This window comes from Papilio polytes, unplaced genomic scaffold (genome assembly GCF_000836215.1).
Source record: "Papilio polytes unplaced genomic scaffold, Ppol_1.0 DF824158.1, whole genome shotgun sequence".
Taxonomy (NCBI): domain Eukaryota; kingdom Metazoa; phylum Arthropoda; class Insecta; order Lepidoptera; family Papilionidae; genus Papilio; species Papilio polytes.
In genome coordinates, this window is record NW_013525046.1 from 1,118,689 (window position 1) to 1,133,362 (window position 14,674).

The window sequence follows — 14,674 nt, forward strand, 5'->3', positions numbered from 1 at the left end:
GGGCCGGCTCGCCCGGTGCAATACCACGACCACACAGAAAACAGGCGTGAAGTGGAAGCAATTCCGCGTTTCGTCTGTGTGTGGTGCCGGAGGCCTAATTTTGGAGAGGTGGAGGAGACGTACGTAGAAAGGGAAAATTTCCTCTTTATGTGCGTCTCCTCCTCCGTCAATTAAGGGTAGGCAACGCATCTGCAATTGCGGATGTTTATGGGCAGCGGTCGCTTTCCATTTCAGTGGATTTAGGTGGCTGCTTGCTCGTTTGCCACCTTATATTATAAAAAAAAAATTAAAAATAAAAAAAAAACAAATCTATCCTCTTTATAATATTAAAATAGACATAGTAGATAAATAAAACGACAATTAAGCGAAGATTTAATAACTTAATAAATCAAGTCCATTCAGCCAACTTTATTGCTTATATCACGATTTTACAACATTATAACTGGTTTTATATCTATTCTTACATTCAAGTAAATATCATTTGCGCATTACAATACACGTAACATTAACGTAACGTAATTCAATTTAATCATTATTGTACATAAAATACAGTGAATTTATTCAATAATTTGTTGGCAGGAACCATCCAATGCTCTCGCAAAGCCGTGTAAACATCCAGCAGAAAACGCAGACCTAGAAACTGCATCGTTATCATTCCTTGACTCTTTCTCCCTTTGGTTATCTATAAGACAGTATCCATTCTCTGTTAAAAACATTCCATTTGGACAACCAGGTTTAATTGCAAATTTACTGTCCGGGAAAAGAACTCTCTCGTCTGTTGTATTCTTTTCTACAATTACAACACCATCGTTGTAGGTTATAATTGGAGAATTCATAGGTCCAGGGAATTTGATATTAGTGTTAGTTTTTGTTAGATCAATCGAGGTCACTTTGACAGAACTTTGTTCAATGTTTAAACTTGGATCTGTTACAGAATTTAATAGATTATTTGTGGTTAATGCATCTTTATTGATATCTTCTATTGATTCGTTTAGTTTCTTGTTCGGTATATTGTAATTAACAAAAAAATTTACATCAACATTTACTTGTATTGTAGTGTTGTTTTTTAATTTCGTTGAATTTTGCAATTCAGAAATAATTACGTTACTTAATACGCTTTGTGCTTCTTCATGTTTTGCGTTTGTATTTATTTCAATTTTGTCTTGGAATGTACCATTCGATCCATTTTCAATGTATCCAGCAACTTTACTCACTTCATTAGCCACTGTTTCCACTAAATTTTTCACAACACCACATTGATTACTTTGAAAATGTACTAAAACTGAACAGATTAATAATAAAATCTTCATTTTCGCAGACTTTAAGAGTAAAATCAGGTGTTATTTGTATGAAATATGATATTATATTGAACACAACTTGTTCGACTGTGTACGAAACGTCTGCGTGATAGAAGCAAAGGTTATCAAATATTACTCGGAATTTCGCTACGTAAGGACAAATCTGTGTCTATTTTATTCCTCCTTTCGTTCAGTGCAATTGAAATTGTGTATTATCAAGAAATATATAGATTTTGTAAGTCTTTTCTGAAAACACATATTCGTTTGTTTGTTCTTTACATTTAAATTGCGTGTTTTTTAAAGTTTTTGGTTTTTATTAAATAAACTAGCTGTTCCAGTGCGGCTTCATCCGCATGAAATGTCAAAATTCAAATGCACAAATGACTATTGCTTCCTTTGTTGGCTGCAACGTAGTCTCTTTCCAACATTAGGATTTTTATCCAAAATATTTACCCCCTAAGTTTACTGGCGTGAAAATATAGAGCCTAAAGCGTGAAAGTAAGTGTAGGGCTTTTTATTAAAAAAAGAACTATTCAAGAACATGCTGTGATTGTTGATATCTTAGGCAACAAAGAAGTTTGTGTTTACGCTTTATTATAATAGTCTAGATTACTCTCATTTACACATAAATTATAGTCTAAAAAATTCTTAGAAATAAAACTATATGATAAAATAAAAGTCATTTATATTTTTTGCATTATTTTATTATTAACTTAAATAATAATTTAAAATAAACTTATCTATCAGCAAGGACACGACTAGTTGTATTTAAGACTAAAAGTTAGAGTTAAATTGATGGCTCTACGTAAAGGAGTGTAACTACCACTTACGTATTTTTCAATTATTAGTAAAATAGTTATATTTTACCATTCCAGGCAAATAGGAGTAAAAGAACAAATTGGTAATGTATAAAATCCAAACAAAAAACGTCCAAATACCGTTTAGTAGGAAACACTCTAAATATTAAGAAAATATACATAAAATTATTTAATTATGAATAACATGGCTTTAAATATTGAAATAATAGATTTAACATTTATTATTTAATAGGTATTTAACATAAAAAGCAGTTCCGATACCTTTCACTCTTCGTCTGTAAATTTTTCACTTAGGACATTTACGTAGGAGCCATCAAAGTTGCAATCTATACGTCAAACTTTTTCGTATAACATATTACCGGACATTCCTACCAGAATAAGGAAAATTGGTAACAGAAACGTTATATAACTAAGTAATATTTTGTACTTAATTTATAAGCAAACTTTTTAATTATCTTTATTGTTGTTACTTGTTATTTACTTAAGTATGAAGTAATCTACGAGTAATATTTTTAAATTATAACTACATATAATATTTTTACAATATCTTTTTGGTATCAAGAATAATTATCTTATTTCCACTAAACGATTACTGCTATTTCTGTTAGTGAACCTAACAAAATGTTACGGACATGTACTAAACAGCAATTGTGAAGATCTTTACTAGTGGAAATGGGGTTTAAATACACATGAAACATTAAATATAATTATATATTTTTACCCTTAATTCGATAGTATCCGAATAACAACTAAATTTAGGGAAAAATACGAGAGATTTTAATTTTAGTGAACTGTTAATGTTTTTTTTTGCTACAAAATACTCCGTCGAATTAAGGAACTATCATGGTTTTTAAATTGTGATAAGCTCGTATTCTATAAACATTACATTTGTAAAAACCACTACAGAAAATAATATAACGTAACTAAAATTACCACTTCTACTGAATGACGAGTTGAGACAGAAGCAATTTCAGTTCATTTGCATACAACTGTTGTAAACAGTTGGAAACAGGGCTTATTAACATGTAACGGCAGAGTTATAAAGAGATTGAAAATATATAAGAAGGCATAGTTCACACTTCACAAGATATTTTTCACATAATCATAACTAACGCCATCTATTAAAAGATCCCAAAAACCATCAATTGCATTTAAATTATTTGCCAATAGATGTCATTAAATTATATTTTAATCAAAAGATAGAGCTTATTTTAATTTTGTAAAATGTTTTAGTACATGTAATACACACGAGATGGCACTAAACTTAACAACTGATATACTTTTCAGATAAAGTACTGATGGAAAAATACTGCCTCGTTAATGTATTTTTTAAATATGTATTATGTGACCTCGAAGGAATCAGAAAAGCCACTATAAGGGTAGATTCCACCGAGGATATATTTGTAGTTGCCGAAATGGTGCAAACGGTAGGTACCGCGTGGAGTACCCGCGGGTATCTCCCACTCTACTTCCGCATGGCTAGTACCTAATATCTTCGAGTTGCGGTGCCATATGTACCTGTGGGGTAGACAGTATTAAACCTTTCTAATTGTAACTAGTACATTGCTGAATAGAGACTGTCAAGAATAAATAAAAATGGTTCTTTACAGTTTTTTTCAATAAAGAGTTATTTTAGGAAGGTTTTTTACAATTTATAAATATGTTTTTTAAAAGACTTCTTAAAGAAGGTTTATTTCGATCAACTTTTTTCTCTGTGATCGATTACGCTGCGATTTATGGTCGAATTGACGTGATTTATTTTTGTTTGTTTATATTTATATACTAGAGTAGTTTCTGAGTTTTTCTTTAATGAAGCGTATTAAAAGTCGGTTTTTTTGTCTTGTAATCAGTTTTTTAAATTAGATATTTAATACATTTATGAGTGGGTACAACATTGACAAAACTATCGAACCACTGTTTATTCGCGCTTTGATTCTTATTTGCTTATATAGAGGTTACACTAATCGATATTTAGTTGTGCAACTAAACAGTTGAATTGGCTAATCAAACTACAATCAAACAGTTGTGCGATAGTTTAGTCAAATGCCCGCTGTAGCAATCTTACTTGGTCTCCCAGTCGGCGTCAGTCGCGATGGTGACCCAGGCGTCGTCTTCTGCAGACTGCAGACGTTCCACTGCTGCATACCAGCGCCCGTGCCGGATGCTGTTGCGTGGGTGACCTGACACCTGGACAACATCCCACCTTTATTTATAAAATAACTGTTGCCTGCGACTCCGTTCGCGTGGAATAAAAAAAACAAAACTGAGTAGCCTATGTTTCCTTCCAGACTATTCTCTACATCTATGCCTAATTTGTTTTTTTTTAAGTATTTAGAAAAATTACTTATTTAACTCTCGTCATAATAGAATGGAAATAAAAGAGGTAGGAAATATTTCTCTCTCATGTCAAATCTCCTGGAAACATAACAAACTTCAAACGCTTCAAATTTTATAAAACACACATTTTGAGTTAATTCTGTCTCTGAATAAAGGTGCAATACAATGCTTATACGACTTGAAGAACCAGAAAGTTTAGTTGGTCCTTCGAGTCGGGATAACACGTAAACAATACGGAATTAACATGTTACTATAATATTATTATGACACTACTGGAGTTAAATAAATACATTTTCAGGTTTAGATGCTCAACATTTGTTGTTGTTAAAACACTAGGCGTATTTTTTGACTTTATCTAAGATAACTCAGCGATTTTGAAGCCCAGTAGTTTTTGAGTTGTTTCAATACATACAAAAACACAAAAATACAAATCTCTTTATAATATTAGTATAGATATGGGTGTAGGGACATTTTTGTGATCAAAAGATTTTTTAAAGAATCTAGTACTCAAATGCAGCCTAATTTAAGATACTTACAAAAGTGGCAGCGACAGTATCTCCGTGGCTGTAGTGCTTCTGAGGCTGCTGCAGGCAGTCGCCGAACTCCTTGCCCCAGGGCGCGGCGTCCCACAGCACCGGCGGCACCAGCGTGATCAGCTGCTCGCTGAAGTCTGCCGGCTGCGGACCTGGCTCCACTGGTCTACCCTGGAACAGCACCAGGATTTTAACAGTGGTAGAACCCGTTTTAACTTCGCACTGTAGCTCGCCAGCAATACCACAATCACACAGAAGACAGGAGTCAATTAAAGTCCCTTTCTCTTACTACCCTTTTCTTATAAGTAAAGGTTGGGGAGGAAAACTGGATTTGACGGTGGAGACGCATAGAAAGGGGAAATATCCTCTTTATGTGCGTCTCCTCTGTCAATTAAGTGTAGGCAACGCATCTGCAATTGCGGTTGTCTATGGACAGCGGTCGCTTCAGGTGGCCGCTTGCTCGTTTGCCACCTTATATTGTAAAAAAAAATAGGCTGTCCCCGTCACTCCATCCTCGTGAATAAAAAACATACCTATGTCTTCTTCCAGACTATAAACATGAACTCTGAATTTAATCTAAATCCGTTTAGGCTACTAACTCTGACTAACATCCATCCAAATTTTGACATCTTACTAATATAAATGCGACAGGTTTAATGGATGGATGTTTGTTAGTTAAACGGCTTAACTATTCTCGATGAAATTTGGCATAGATGTAGAGGATAGTCTGGAAGAACACATAGCCTACTTACTTTTTTTTTAATTCCACGGAAACAGAGTCACGAGTGAATGCTAGTTTATTTGCTTAGTTAAAAAAGGTTGGATTTATTAATGTGAAGTGTGCTAAAGTCCGTAACCTCTGCTTACTCTTTCTGTGTCGAGAGCGTGAATACTTACTTGAATGAGCGCTTCCGTGAGCTCTGTGTACTTATTGAGGTAGATGTCGAGAGTGTGAGGACCGAAGATAGTGGACGCCGCTTCGTACCGCTGTGCCTGTGGAAATAGAAAATACTTAGACTGTAAGTAGTAGCTTAAAAAGATCACTTAAGTTAATGCTTTAATAGACAGCTAGCGTAGAACTATCGTTTAGCACAAGATGAGAAGTTCGCTGATTGCCTACCTCCATTAAAGTTGCCCTTATGGTCGGTTTCCCAGTTACTTTTACCCATTAAAATTTCACCCAATTGGAACTTTAACACTATAAAATCACTAGATAAGACGTAAATGGAAACTTCAGCATTATAGAAAGAGGGACAAGGAACAATGTTTTAAGTCACCAGCATCTGTGATGGTAAGTGGATAGAGGATGGGAACATAAACTAGAAATGGCTACAAAGGTAGAGAAAGACGTAAGAAAATATGGATTGTGTGAAAGAGGATATGCTGAAGGGAGTGGATTCAGATGTGATCTGATAGAAATGGAGCAGCAATAGCCGACCCTCCGTAAGGGCAAGTCGAGATGGACACCTGATACTCCTCGGGTGTGGCGATGTAGTCAGCGTACACGTTGGCCAGTCCAGCGAGCACCACTCGTGTTCCAGCAGCCCGTGCGGCCAGTAGGCGGCGCAGACGGCGGCCCGACATGGTGGTGAACTCCCCCGGCACGGCGGCCAGCAGCAGCCCGCCCGCGCGCGCCACCGTGCATGACACCACGTGAGGTTGCCATTCGTAAGGGAACCTCGCCTGATGATGCAAAGAAACTAGGAATAGGTTCCATTATTTGCACTGGTAGTGGTCTTCAAGTAGCTGATTAATACCCCACTTCCCGTACTGTTTTTTTCACACTTGTATGGAGTTTTTTAAATATCTTGTCTCTTTTCTAACATCACAATTTTAGCTATTGCCCTCGATTCCATCCCGGTGGAAATAAAAAAAACTAAAATTGGTGGGCAGTATTCTTCCAGATTTTGCCTACATCTATGGAAAATTACACCCGTCCGTTCAATTGTTTACAGTACATTATTATTTAAGCAAAACATTTGTTAGAAATATTTCAAGAAATAGGACAAACACATTTTTTTATGAACCACATCATCTTAATATTATGAATGCGTAAGTTTAGATGAATGTATGGATCTCTATTTGAGGTTGTAGTCTAAACGGCTGAAAGGATTTCGATGAAATTTGGTATAGATGCAGAGGATAATCTGGAAGACACATAGGCTACCCACTTTTGTTTTCTTTTCCACTCAGACGAAGTAGCGGGCGACAGCTAGTACTAAAATAATTCACTTACCCTGCCTGTAGCTAGTAGTATAGGTTTGGGTGCTTGACATTCGATATCTTCCTTAGTGGGCTCGGCAATAAAGTCCCTGACTGCGTTCCACAACGGGTTGGATGTGGTAGTCCCCTGCGTGAAGTCGAAGGCGCCGGGCCCGTCCGTCGTACCCGCCGCGAAACTGTACCCCATCGCTGGTAGACACCCGGATACCTTACCGCTCTACGGATGTACGGGTCAAGTTATACTGGTTCTTTTGTTTTTAAGATTGATTATAATTTTATTTAATACTGAAATATTTTTAAATAAACATAGCCTATGTTAATCATATATAACGTAGCTATTTATTGGTGAAAGAATTTTTGAAATCGGAAGAAAAGTGTTTGAGTTATTTCAATACAAAGAAACAAATCTTTCCTCTTTATAAAACTAGTATGTAAAACGACAAAAACTCTTAAAAATCTACTGAAAAAATGTAATTATGACTATTTAACAAAAATATAGCTTCTAAAGAAAGAAGAAAACGAGAAAAGACAGTAAAAAGATAATCTGAAAAATCTGGAATTTTCCGATTATTTCAATTTACACATTTATCCAATTTTCAATAGTATAGTTAGCAGTAATACTTACAGTATTAAATGTGTCGGTAAGGGGATCGTAGGGTGCAACAACTTGTTTAGGCATTTCCACGTACTGGTGGACTACACTCACTGGGCCTGTCAGATCTTCACCGGGTTGATTCAAAACTGACTGGAAATAACGTTTTAGAAAAACTATTAACGATAAAATTCTTAAGTAAACTGTCATTTAAAAGATTTAGGACCTGTCCACCCAAATTGTAAATTGTCACAACAATCCAACTTGTAAAATCATCATCACCAGCTATACGTCCCCACTGAGGGGCTCGGAGCCTACCCTAAGTTAGGGTGACTAGGCCATAGTCAACCATTCTAGCCCACTGCGGGTTGACTTCACATAAATATTTGAATTTCTTCGCCGATATGTGCAGACATCACGATGTTTTCCTTCACCGTAAGAACGTCGGGTAAATTATGTATGTATGAAAATTCGAAATATTTAAAATCACATTGGTACAGCGGGATTCGAACCCAAGACCTGTTGATTACAAGTCAAGTAAACCACTGAGCCACCGACGCTTTTTGCACGTGAGAAATATGTGATGGAAATATCGGATTTTGTTACCTTATCTGAGTGACGTCATTTTTAAACTATCTGAGACTCTATCAGCCTATGGTGGGACAGACACTTAAAAATGACCACTGTTTATTTGTTTCGAAGTAAAATTATGTTAAGTTTTAAACTGTTTGGTTGACTGATGAATTGTCAAAAATCTAAATATCTGTTAATACACTTTACTAAATAAAATTGTTCAGGTAGGGGGCACATCTGACTGAACTATCGCACAACTGTTGTGCGATTGTCGATAGTCGAAGACAATTCAACTGTTTAGTTGTACAATTAAAAATCGAGCAGTGTTTCATTTAAGCTTATAGGAATCAATAACAATAGTATTTATTTATTTAAATTTTGTTCACAAAAGAAAACAATTTTTATTAATACGTATTAGAAAGTTGTAGTACAAGTTATAAGAGTTATCTTATAGATAACCTAATAGATACAGAGAGGATATTTAGCAGGTAATAACAGTTGTGACATAGTTTAGTCAAAGGCGTTGTTACCTCCACGGGTCAGTAATGCGAAGAGGTCTGTGTAACATACCATAGCGGTATCAAACAATTTGGTGGCGATAATCCGTGTGCTATCAAACATGTCCCTCCCCGGGCCGGAGGCGAAGCAGCGCTCCTTGTGTCCGCAGAGCGAGCTCTGGTCGCAGGCGCGGCCGCTGAACTCGCACACCGGGCCGCGCGTGTTGGGGGATACATCGCCCAGGTTAGTAGACGAGAATGCGCATACCACGCTACCCTGGATACACAGTTATACTTGGAACGCAGTTCACAAATAGCACTCAATAACTGAACTGGCGTAATGTGAACACTTGGCGCCAGTACTGTTAAGAAAATTGGTACCGCGCTGTAGAATTGGGGCAACACTAGATTGTCGGCGTACACGTCACTTCTCTAACTGACAGCTGTCAATGTCATTAGGATTGATTCGCGCGCATTTCTAGCGAGTTCTCTAGTGGAGTGTTTAAATGAATATCGCTAGTTACAATTATATCAATTGCTTAAAAGAACAATCTATACCTGGTTTGCGTTACTGACCAAGTGTGAATCAGAACAAGCTAGATAAAAGAAGACGAGGAATTTATGTAGAAAACTTGGATTCTTAAAGTTTCTCCCTGTCGTGAGAAGTGTCTTAAGATGTTAAAAATATGTTACACACTTTATTAATGTAGATACGATCATTAACAGTTAAGCCTGGTTTTAAATCTTCTTACGATTGGGCTCGCCCAGTGCAATAACTCGACCACACAGAATACAGGCGGGAAATAGAAGAAACTTCGAGTTTAGTCTGAATTACGAGCCGGAGCCTTAATCCTCTTCCTTTTTTTACTTTCCGGGGGAAAGTATGGAAAGGGGAAGAGGTTTTGACAAGCTATGGGAAAATACCCTTATTCTATGCATCCCCCCTTTTTGTGGATTAAAGGTACGCAATATATGAAAATGCGGATGTCTATGGATAGCGGTTGCTTCGTTTTTGGCTAATAACCTTATGCTATAAATAACAGTTGCTATATCAAGTGATCTGGTTTCCAGAATACTTACCTTTCCAGGTAAAGTATTTTCTCCATTCAAAGCTTTCTCCATAAGTATAGAGGCGTATCCGACATTATCTGAGGAGATGAGGCGGTTGGTGTTGTTCATGCTGGTGGGGTGCACCGCGAACCAGTTAATAACCCCCAGCACCTTGTCCTGCGGGCCCAGGAACCGAACCTGCGCGAGGGTCTTGTCTACGTCGTATTTATATCTGGAAATTATTGTATAATCCTAAAAAGACCAACTAAAGTAGGAATCTCGAAGGTTGTCAATAACAATACTGATGCAGATAGCTTATTTTGAGCCTCATTATCATCTACTAGCTGTTGCACGCGACTTCGTCTACGTAAAAAAAAAATGAATTAATATAGTCTGCTACTCACTGATAACGTAGCTTTTTAATGGTGATAGAATTTTTGAAATCGGTCAAGTAGATTTTGAGAGACAAAAATCCAAATATACAAATTTTTCCTCTTTATAATATTAATAATTTCGATATAGATATATTTAGGATAGAATCATCATCAACTTGCCCTTATCCCTGATGGAGGGTCGGCACAGTATGTGCTGCTCTTCCATACATCTCTATCAGCCGTCATATCTGAATCCACTCCTTTCTTAAGCATATATTTAGGATAGAATTATGTATAATGTTCCTAATATGGTCTTCTCATTGTCTCCTAGATGTTGGCAATCTGCCAACAATTGCGATAGTAGTTATTCAAAAAAGGTATTGATTTTAATCCGTTTGTATTTGAATCGCTAGATGTTAATATGTTAAGCATGTTTTTTTTTATAGTATAAGGGGGGCAAACGAGCGGCGTGTACACCTAGGTGGTCAACGACGCCCATGGACATCCGCAACACCAGAGGAACTACAGATGCGTTGCCGGCCTTTGAGGAAATGATAGGCTCGCTTCTTGAAGGACCCTAAGTCGTATTGGTTTGGAAATACCGCCGAGGACAGACTGAAGCTAGGAAGAGACAGATTGCATGGCATGATCAAGTAAGAAATGACGGAGGATAATTCAATCTGCAGGGATTCCCGTGCGTTTCTCGGAGATCCCGGAACTGACTCCTATTACACTAGAGGCTGGCCGAGGGAATTTTAGTAAGCCAAACCCCACTTTACCCTATCTTTTCCCAGAAGTCAGGGTATCTTTTGAAGATTTACCGATACCAAAAAAAGTCAGTCTAAAGGATGAAAACTTAGAAAATAAAGAGAGTTCTGATGATGCAGTTAAATGTTTGACTCACTTGGCTCTCTCCTCCGGTGGGTTGCGGAGGTAGGAGGTGGGAGATCTATTTATGTTGGCGTCAAGCAGCACCCCCTCCGCGTACTCAAGGCGCGCGGGCTTCATGTTACTGTGTGCTATGTAGATGCTCTGTGAAATGGCGAAGTCAATGTATTTCTTGAGGTCTTGATTGGTGTAATATTTCAAACGTATATCTAATAAATCGATCCGAAAATTAAATTGCAATATTTTTAAATAGACTAGTTGTTGCTTGCGACTTGGTCAGCGTGTTATTAAAAAAAATAGTAAAAATATAGCCTGTTACTAAGTGATAACATAGCTTTAAAGGTTGCAAGAATTTTTGAAATCGGTCCAGTAGTTTTTGAGTTATTTCAATACATACAAAAATAAAAATCTTTCCTCTTTATAATATTAGTATGGATATAGAAGTAGATTAGTACTTGGCGGGTTATCTAGGACTTCTAGAAAGATCTAGCTAACCACTTCACCACTAACAGTCTATTACGTTTCAATACCTTAAGTATTCCAGCAATGTAAGCGACATATGTCTCTTTAACAAAGCCGAGTATAGGCAGATCGAACAGGAAGTCCATAAGGAAGCCGCCCGGCGTGGAGTGCGTGTGTGTCCCGCTCAGGATTACGTTATTCTCCGTGTACAGGTCGCCGAATCGCTTTTGCAGACGCTTTAAAACCTGCAGAAAAGCTGATTACTAAGACGGAAGTGACGCATAATTGCCAAAACTAATTGGACGTAACACTAAGGTAAAAGAAACAGGGTGGTAATTAACTATAGTAATTGGACCTCTTTTCTGATTCCGTTGCCCATCATAGCAGCATCTACAGAGACGAATACTAGCCGGCTGTTGTCATCAGCCAGTACGAAAGCGCGCGAGAACTGTCGCAAGTGAATCCCTTGCCCGCTCTGCTCGAAGTTCGCGTACCCCATCTGAAATAATATTGTTTAAAATTTATATAAAACGAAAATCATTAAATTTATTTTAAAGTTAGTTCTCGTGCGCAATTTGTTTTAAGTGCCATCTATCGGTACTTTATAAAAATAATGACATGAACTGTTTATTCGTAACTTAAGTTTTATATTTTGTACCGAGAGATGGCGTTAAGAGTCTGAAAATGCATTGCCCACGCTGGCCTGTACCACAAACCACAAGGACTTTTCATTTAGTAAAGGGTCTTTAATAACAATGTCATACGACTATCTCAGGCAAATATAATTTTTTACAGAGGCTACAAGTTCATGATCTAGTCACTAGGCATAGTCACACCAATCGTAACTATGTTGCAAAAATATTTTAAAACCAGCTTTCGCCTGCGACTCCGTCCGCGTCGAATTAAAAAAAAACAAAAGTAAGTAGCCTATGTGTCCTTCCAGGCTATCCTCTAAGTCTATACCAAATTTCATTAAGATCCGTTCAACCGCGTAGACTACAAACTCTAACAAACATCCATCCATCTAAACTTTCGCATTTATTAGTTAGTAAAATTTGCAGATAGGGGTTTCAGGACGAGGACTGACCACGCTTAAAAATCAAGAAATTGTACACTTCTTCTAGTTAGTTTATTTTAAATGTTTAAACATAAAAATATAAAAAAGTTTATCACGACGTGATACGTCGTAGTCAATAATCTTCTGCGATATCGAATTTAAACATTAAAATAATATTTCTTTGACAATATCAAAGATTAATTTGTAATCCTATCCAATCCATAATCATCTAATTCCACACTAGCTGTTGCTCGGGACTTCGCCAGCATGAAATTAAAAAAATATAGCCAATATTACTCACAGATACATTACATTTCTAAGGTGAGAGAATTTTAAATTTGACCCAGTAGTTTGTGAATTATTTCAATACATACAAAAATACAAATCTTTCCTCTTTACATTAGTATAGGTTAATATAGCCGCAACTTTACTGCGTTTTTGATTTATTTAATCTTATGTGATGTTGATTTAGCCTTGAAGCATTCTTTACATTATAACTTGTAACTTGCTTACTAACGCGACTTTGTGCCTTACTTCTTATAGCGACGAAGTACAGATGAATTACTTATTAGTCTTGTGTAGTACACGTACGATGTACTAAAAAGTAGTGTTACTCGGCACTGTACTAAAAGTAACATTTGGCACCTACTTAGTACACAGTGAAGTAATCTATAACCCTCGTTATATTCTATTCATGTTATTATGTTCTCACAAATCTGAAGTACTAAAAGTGTGTACTAGTACGTTTTCCCAATTGTACTAGTACGGTGCGCACTTGCAGATGTCCGATTAAGCCCAAGACTTACGAAGCCGATTTCAGCTGGAGGTCCGGTGACGTCAGCGATGCCCACGCCCACGCGAAGCGCGTGAGCAGCGCACACGCCGACTACGAGACATAACAATGTCAACATCTGGAACAAAAGTTATTATGAATTATCGCAACTATTTTAAATATTGCTCGCGACTTTGCGTGAAATTAAAAAATAATAAAATCATAGCCTATGTTACTGATAACGTAGCTTTTTAATAGTTCAGTAGTTTTTGAGTTATTAAAATACATAGAAAATAATCTTGTATCTTTATAATATTAGTAAATAGTACTTTGATGTAGCTAAATGCATTACTATTGGTAATTGTTCAGTTAAGCATTTACGGACTCTGACAAAACTTCAAATTCCTCTAAAAATGTGATGTTTTCGCAAGACGAAATAAAACATAAAGATTTTTATAAATTAATAAGGGTCTGTCCCACCAAATTGTAAATTATCTGATAACAATCCAAAGTGAAAAAAATGTGATGGAGATATCGGATTCTGTTACCTTATCTGATAGTGACTAAGCTATCTGAGCCTGTATCAGCCAGTAGTGGGACAGGCCCTAAATTAACTGTTATACGATTATACTACCATTACTTAAAACAATAGTATATGAAATACAAATCATTTGCTTATTTACATTACTCATGCTGGGTTTCTGAAGTCTCCATTTATTTTGTCAATACCCAGCGATTCATTAGTGTTGTCTTGATCTAAGTTTCAACGGAGTAAAACTCAAGTTACGTAGTTCGGTAACATATTTCATGAAGTAATCGAACTAAAAATACTAACCAATGGTAAACGTAGCTTGGAAACCGGACATAACTAATGAATCATTTAATGAATTTGTGGTAATTAGAATGCTATTATAGTATACCAAAACAATCATGAGTAGTTGCAGTAATTACATTTTTCACACAAACGTAAGCTCATTTTTGTGCTTTGTACAAACCGTAAATTTAATTACAATCTGCAGTAAACAAGTAGTTTTAGATTATTGCTACACCATTTCTGAATTAAATAAAAAAATAATCCACACTACGTACTCATCACCACCAGCTCACTATACGTCCCCACCGAGGGGTTTTTTTTTTGTGACTGAATGGCCACTGTTTGCCTTGAAGAGGCATTTACAGATTCACTGGGCTTGAGGTGGC

General features: G+C 36.6%; 1 protein-coding gene across 1 annotated transcript in view; it reads right to left on the reverse strand.

Moving 5' to 3' along the window:
- Positions 1-2,587: 2,587 nt before the first annotated feature.
- The window catches only part of LOC106111625 (neutral ceramidase), a 20,915-nt gene continuing 8,828 nt past the window's right edge, over positions 2,588-14,674 (reverse strand). Inside the window, exons 2-14 of the mRNA XM_013293761.1 lie at positions 13,509-13,613; positions 12,001-12,144; positions 11,714-11,890; positions 11,200-11,327; positions 9,952-10,153; positions 8,945-9,148; positions 7,835-7,954; positions 7,223-7,426; positions 6,454-6,669; positions 5,884-5,979; positions 4,990-5,157; positions 4,182-4,303; positions 2,588-3,634 (exon numbers count right to left, since the gene is read on the reverse strand). Of these exons, the coding sequence (XP_013149215.1) occupies positions 3,457-3,634; positions 4,182-4,303; positions 4,990-5,157; positions 5,884-5,979; positions 6,454-6,669; positions 7,223-7,426; positions 7,835-7,954; positions 8,945-9,148; positions 9,952-10,153; positions 11,200-11,327; positions 11,714-11,890; positions 12,001-12,144; positions 13,509-13,613 (2,064 nt within the window). The 3' untranslated portion in view covers positions 2,588-3,456. The remainder of the gene's footprint in view (positions 3,635-4,181; positions 4,304-4,989; positions 5,158-5,883; positions 5,980-6,453; positions 6,670-7,222; positions 7,427-7,834; positions 7,955-8,944; positions 9,149-9,951; positions 10,154-11,199; positions 11,328-11,713; positions 11,891-12,000; positions 12,145-13,508; positions 13,614-14,674) is intronic.